The sequence below is a fragment of the Arvicola amphibius genome, chromosome 4 (assembly GCF_903992535.2).
Source record: "Arvicola amphibius chromosome 4, mArvAmp1.2, whole genome shotgun sequence".
Classification (NCBI taxonomy): domain Eukaryota; kingdom Metazoa; phylum Chordata; class Mammalia; order Rodentia; family Cricetidae; genus Arvicola; species Arvicola amphibius.
Window position 1 is genome coordinate 153892806 of NC_052050.1, and position 6000 is coordinate 153898805.

The 6000-nt window shown below is 52.1% G+C and overlaps 1 protein-coding gene across 1 annotated transcript in view; it reads right to left on the reverse strand.

Moving 5' to 3' along the window:
* Tmem255b (transmembrane protein 255B) overlaps positions 1 to 5703 on the reverse strand; it is a 28546-nt gene extending 22843 nt beyond the window's left edge. The window contains exons 1-2 of the mRNA XM_038328494.1: positions 5528 to 5703; positions 1398 to 1540 (exon numbers count right to left, since the gene is read on the reverse strand). Of these exons, the coding sequence (XP_038184422.1) occupies positions 1398 to 1540; positions 5528 to 5582 (198 nt within the window). The 5' untranslated portion in view covers positions 5583 to 5703. The remainder of the gene's footprint in view (positions 1 to 1397; positions 1541 to 5527) is intronic.
* Positions 5704 to 6000: the final 297 nt, after the last annotated feature.

A 6000-nucleotide genomic window follows, 5' to 3' on the forward strand; every position in this document is an offset into this window, starting at 1 on the left:
TCTTATTGCCCTCAGAAATACTGTTATGTTGGGATGTAATCTTCTGGTGGTTAGCTTTATCATCTCTTCACAACCTAAAGTAGACTAGGGAAAGAGTCAATGAAGGGGTGTCTTCATGGGGTTTGCCTGTGGATGTTGTCAGTAGGAGACAGGACTATTTGATGTGGGAAGACTCAGCCCATTGTGGGCGGCACCATTCCCTTGGAAGGGGGTCCTGAACTACATGAGGAGGGAGGAATGGAGCGGGACATAACCATCAAGCAGTCATCATGTGCCTATTTCTCTCTGCTCTTGCCCGCGAATGTGGGGCGACCAGTTGCCTCACGCTCTCTCATTACTGTAAATGGCCTATAAGCTGAAGTGGGGTGAGCTAATGTGACCCCTTCCCTCCCCTCCGTTTTATCCCATCAGGGTGTTTTGCTACAGCAACAAAGAATGAATACTAGAACTTCCTGAGGCGAGACTCTCAAATAGAGCTGGGAGGGAAGCAACCAGCAACCACTCAAGGCTAATCTTCATGTTTTTCAGAGACTCTGAGATGCTGCACCTTCACGCCCTCTAGCTCCTGAATATCAGAATTCCTTCTCTGTCCAAGGGAATGCGGCAGAAGATCCTCGTGTAAGGCTAGCGTCTCTGGTATGTACTTCATGTAATGTTACAGTGAAACTTTTACATAGGGTTATCTGTGAATTATACCCAGGTGGATAACATGACTCACGTGTGTAAATAAAGAATAATCTAAAGATAAGATGAACAGCAACGTATGTTTAGATCCTGAGGCTGAGAGACCTGCCTTGCTGACATTTTTGATCCTGTCACTAGTCAATTACCCTCCTGTGGGAAGTCAGAAGTCAGCCCAGCTATACACCTCTTTCTTAACAGTGGCATCATGAACAATAGCTTCAATCCATGACCTCCCCAGGGGCCTCCCAAAGCCATGAGCCCATCTTCCAGGAATTAGGTTGGGGCTGCTGCGTGTGTTAATGTCCAGGGGCAGAATGGCTGGTCCTTCGGGGATCTGAGATGGTGTTTCCATCTCTTCGGACTTCTCCAGACTCTGGTCCTTCTCAGCTTCAGACCCTTCCCCCGCTTTCACCGCGGAAACTTATGTGGCCCCGAATCCACCCTACCTTTACCACATCACACACTCCTCCAGCCCCCTCTACTTCCAAGACCCTGTGACAGCATTGGCCCGCCAGCATGGTGCAAGACAATGGCCCCTGACCAGCAGCTCTCAGTCCTCCCCCTTTGCTGAACATTCTCAGATACTAAGTATTAGGCTGGAGTCATTTTTCCTAGCATGGAGGCCCCCTTCCACCTGGACTAGCAGGAAATTTGTCTCTCCACATAGAACACCCTGAATCTCCTACTTAATCCCCCAGAGGCCTTTGACTTACGATGATCCCTGGGTAGTAGCCGCCCACAGTCACATTCTCTGTCCTGGTGGTGGCAGCAAGGCCGATGGTCAGGATAAGGGTGGACACCAGCAGCAGAGAGCCCACAAACCACAGCGAGATCTTCTTTCTCCTCGCAAAGCCCTCTATGAGGAGGAAAAGGGGGGGTGTTAGTGTACTGGGTGCAAATTCCCCACTACGGTCTGGGCCCAGTCGTTTGGAATCATAGGAGCTCCATACCTGTCCTCTACCAACAAAAGGAAAACCTGGTCCCCACTGTGCCAGGCAGAAGAGCAGCCTGTCCTCTCCTCCCTCCTCCATGGCCCTGAGCATAGCCAGGGGTCATGGCCTGAGGCTGGGAGAGAGGCTTGTCTTCATCCATCTCAAGTCCAAGGAGAGAATGATTTCATGGGGAACGGAGGAGGTGCCATGAGTGTCAGAGGCAGCTGTACCCCAGATGCAGCCCCTCTTGTCAGCCTCTGGGGCTTCTGGGTGCGAACCCACCCGCCCGACTAGAAGGTTGCACCTGCAGCTGTAGGCTGTGAGATTGAGCCCTGCACACACTACAGCTCAGCAGAGATTGCTACCTCTGGGATCCCGACTCTTCCCCTGATGATCTAGAAGGGTTGAAACAGCTTTTCCTCTGAACACACTTGAACCACAGGCTACGGCCAAAACCAAGTGAGAAGGCCGAGTTTAGCTCTGATCTGGCCAGGCATTTGACCAAGTCACGGCAAACAGAAGTGGGATGGTGGAAGGGTCGGTGACCTTCTTGATTCCAGAGTCCTAACGAGTGTGTACACACAGGCACGTATTCACACTCAACGTGTGCCTCTATGTGTGTGCACACAGCACAGTGCCTGCTTCCTCGGGAAGTGGCTCGCCTACCCAGGTACATCCCCCTTCCAAATAGCCACTCCATCTGAATGGGCAACGCTTTACGCTCTGAGAGATTCTCATTTGAGGACTTCACACATCCCTGATCCCACCAGTGAAGAAGCTTTACACGGGTCAAGGTTGTGACACCTAAGAAAGGGACTGTTACAAGCTCAAGACATAAATTCTCGAACCACAGATGACTGCTCATACTCCAAACGACTCTACTGGCCGGAGAAAGGCATTTTATTTGGCTGGCCCAGCAAGGGCACATCTCCAGCAGTAAGACTCCATTCCAGAGGCCCTGCTTATCCCTCTCCAGCATTCTCACCCTTCTTCCAGACCGGGGTGTGACAGATGTCTTCTCAGCACCTTATCCTAATCCACCCTTCAACCCTACAGAGGGACCAGATCTACCATTCCCCAGTGCAGTCATCACTGGCTCCCAGGAGCAGGTCCCCAGGGGTTGTAGAGGATGGAACTCCTGTTAACCAGACTCTAAGTCCTGGCCTCAGGTATGGGTCCGTTTCTCCTTCCCACTCCCATATCCCACTGTTTTGCCTCTGAGAGGAAGGTTTATGTCCAGAGTGGGACCTTTGTATGTGCCTCAGCTCACCGTATGGGCTACTTGAATGTCACCTGCAGAAACACCATATGTGTCCACTTAGCCCTATACTATTTCCAGCTCATTCTTACACTCATTCCCCACTGAACTGAACATTCATTACATACAGATGCTTCTGAATCCCAGACACACTGCCATGACTACGAGGTGAATCCTGCCCCTATTGGAAGCTTTTATTCTTGGGAGAGAAGACCAACATATATAAGATGAGCCACAGTATCTATAGGCTTTATAAAGTGCCAAATTCAATAGCAAAATGAGGCAGGGCGGGGGGCAAGAATTCAGGAAAGAGTGTGAAAACACCTCCCAGAAATGAGGCCCTGAGGTGTTTGGGATTCTGTCCAGCACTGGGTCCAGATGGTCGTGAGTAAGCCCCGAGGTTGGTGCATGGCAAGGGGGCAGCCTGGGTGCTGAAGGACCAGGGAGCTGGAGAGACCAACGTACGTAGCCGGGTGAGCAGGAAGGGAGAGACTGTGATTCTACCTTCTCCTACATCCACAATGCCTGGATAAATTTAGGAGAAGAGAGTCAGGCTAAATGGAATCCACCCCAGGAGGGCTGAGGCCTGTGAAGGTGTGCGGGTAAGCCAGTAGGAGGCAAAAGGTACACCCTTCTTTGGAAACTGCAGAAACAGGGCACAGAGCACCCTTGGCAGAACATGGGAGAAGGCTTTGAAGCAACTCCTGACTTCTCCACAGTGCCCACAGCCCTACCAAAAGCTGGCCAACACCTGCACACACTCAGCCTCAGGAGCAAGGAAAGGGGCTGGGGCCACGTGAGTAGGCAGGGCCTAACTACCACCTGGTCATGCCTAGCACTAGGTCATAACTAGCAAGCAAGTGCTAATGAGCCAATAGGTATATGGTGAACCACACAGGTGCTTTCTCGCCTAAAGGGTTTTACACACACACCCCTTTTCCCCTCAGTGCATTGCACACCAACTACATTCCAAACAACTAGTAATGACCCAGCATGATAGACCTGGGGGGGACCCTTCTTGCAGAAACATCTTTCACCTGGGGCTGCACCAGCCCACAGCACCCTGGACCATGTTCTCCTCTGTGTTCGGTCATTAGCATGACATCCTAGGCTAGTGACACTTAGCATTGTTGGGCTAATGGTTTCTGACCTGAAAAATGCCACTTGACCAAAGGTCGGGCTCTTGAGACCATACTTTCACTCATTCGTATCCCTGAATTGGGCAGAAAGAGAAGCCCCAGCCCAGAGGACAAGATTCAGCAAGGCTCTTCATCATAACCTTGATGCCTACAGGGCCTGAACCCTCAGAGTGGGGTTAATCCTCTGGGGCCTAGTGTGATGGCCTGGGTCCCTAGTCTCAGGTATGCTGAGGTAGAAGGGTCATTTGAGCCTGGGAGATCCCACGAGGGCGTATCCTATCGCAGAGGCAAAGAGTTCCTCAGTATCACAGAGCTGGACACCGCTCGGTCACCAGGTTCTGATTTTATATCTAACAAAACTCCAGCCTATAAACAAAGAAGCATGAGTATAAAATCGTCACAGCCTGGAGCCACCCAGGCCGTTAGTGGCTTGTAAGACTGTCTAAATAAAAGACTCCCACAGACCATTTTAAAGCCTGGAGTTCCTTATTGGAAGAAAAGGGTAAGCCAGAAGCTGCCCTTAACCAACAGGTCACCCTAGCACAGCAAGGGGGGCAGCCGTTAGAACAGCTGCCAGTCAACACTAGCTAACTAGTAGCTTACTGGGAAATGAGGACAGACCACAGAGTGTCCGGCCCTAAAGAGGAGAGGGCACAACCGTCTCTTAGAAGCCAGATTCCTTAATTATTATCTAATAGCACTACCAACCTGGCTTCTGAAGACTCCCCAAAAGTGTCTCAGTGAAGGGTGGAGGCTATCACCTGGATTCTTAATGATGGGTCAACTCTGAAGGCACCATCCAGAGTGCCCCATTCCCCACCAATCCCTTAATCCCATGGCCGAGAGTCACCCAAGGTAGAAAGTCTTTTCTGTTCCAAGTCTCTCCCACCCTCTGCCCTCCTGGAACAATGCCTGGCGCCCCTCCAGGGCCTGAATACTTCCCAGAGAAGCACCCAAGCCCAAGCAGCCTATAGGAGAGCCAGAGCCTGCAACAGGTTTCCTGGTTTCCCAGAAGGACCTGGCTTCAGCTGCTTCGGGCTTTCTGTGGGAAATCACACAATTAAAGATGGAGTGGTTGGGTAGTGAGGCAGTTGGAAGCCCTGGAAGCCCTCACGGGCACCAACAAAACTAAAATACCCTGAGCACCTCTCGGGCAGGAAGCGCTCCCTGGTTCTTTCAAACAAACATTTCCCAGAGAAGTTTAGAGACTGAAATAAATACAATAGGACCGGAAAGGTGTCTGTCCAGGATGGCAACGCTGTAAATACTCAGGCCCGTTAATAAAAAGAGAGTAGGGCGCAGAAACAGGTGTGCAGCATACACAGATGTGCAGCAGAAAGATGAGGTGGCTAGGTGGCCCTGCCACATGACCTGAACCCCCAGCCCCAACCCCAAGGGAGTCTTGTGCCCAGATCCCTGAGCTGTGTGAGGAGTTCCCTTACCAGCTAGAGACTTGTAACCCAGGCCCCCGAATTGCCTGCCGGTGGTGGATATCCCAGGGGCTGTCAGCTAACCTGTGGTGTCCAGCAGGGCCAGAGGGCCTGGCACAGGCGGCGGGAGCGGCTGCATTCCCCCAAGTGCCCTCCGCTGGGAGGGCAGCGCTCTGAGGCGGCCACTTGGAGGCTTCTTCTGTCTGGTTAGGTTTCAGGAGGCCCAGGAACAGCGGCAAGAAACGCAGCCCTGTATCTGCTCTCCTCTACTCTGCGGACCTCTTCTGTCTCCCTTTCTCCTTTGGTCATTTCCCTTCTCCCTCTACCACCACCCCTCTGCCCCCTCCTACACCTCTCTTCCTCCCTCCTTGGTCCTGGTGCCTGCAGCTCCTCCTCCATTTTCTCTCCTCCTTCCCCTCCCCTTCTTTTCCCTCCTCCCCCCTCTTCTCTTTCCAGTCTCCAGCCCCTGGAAATCAGAGTCTAGGAAAAGATCCTGAGCTGCCTCTGCCAGAGATGGAAGACAGACCCGGTGAGGAGGGGTGTACCTGAAGAAATAC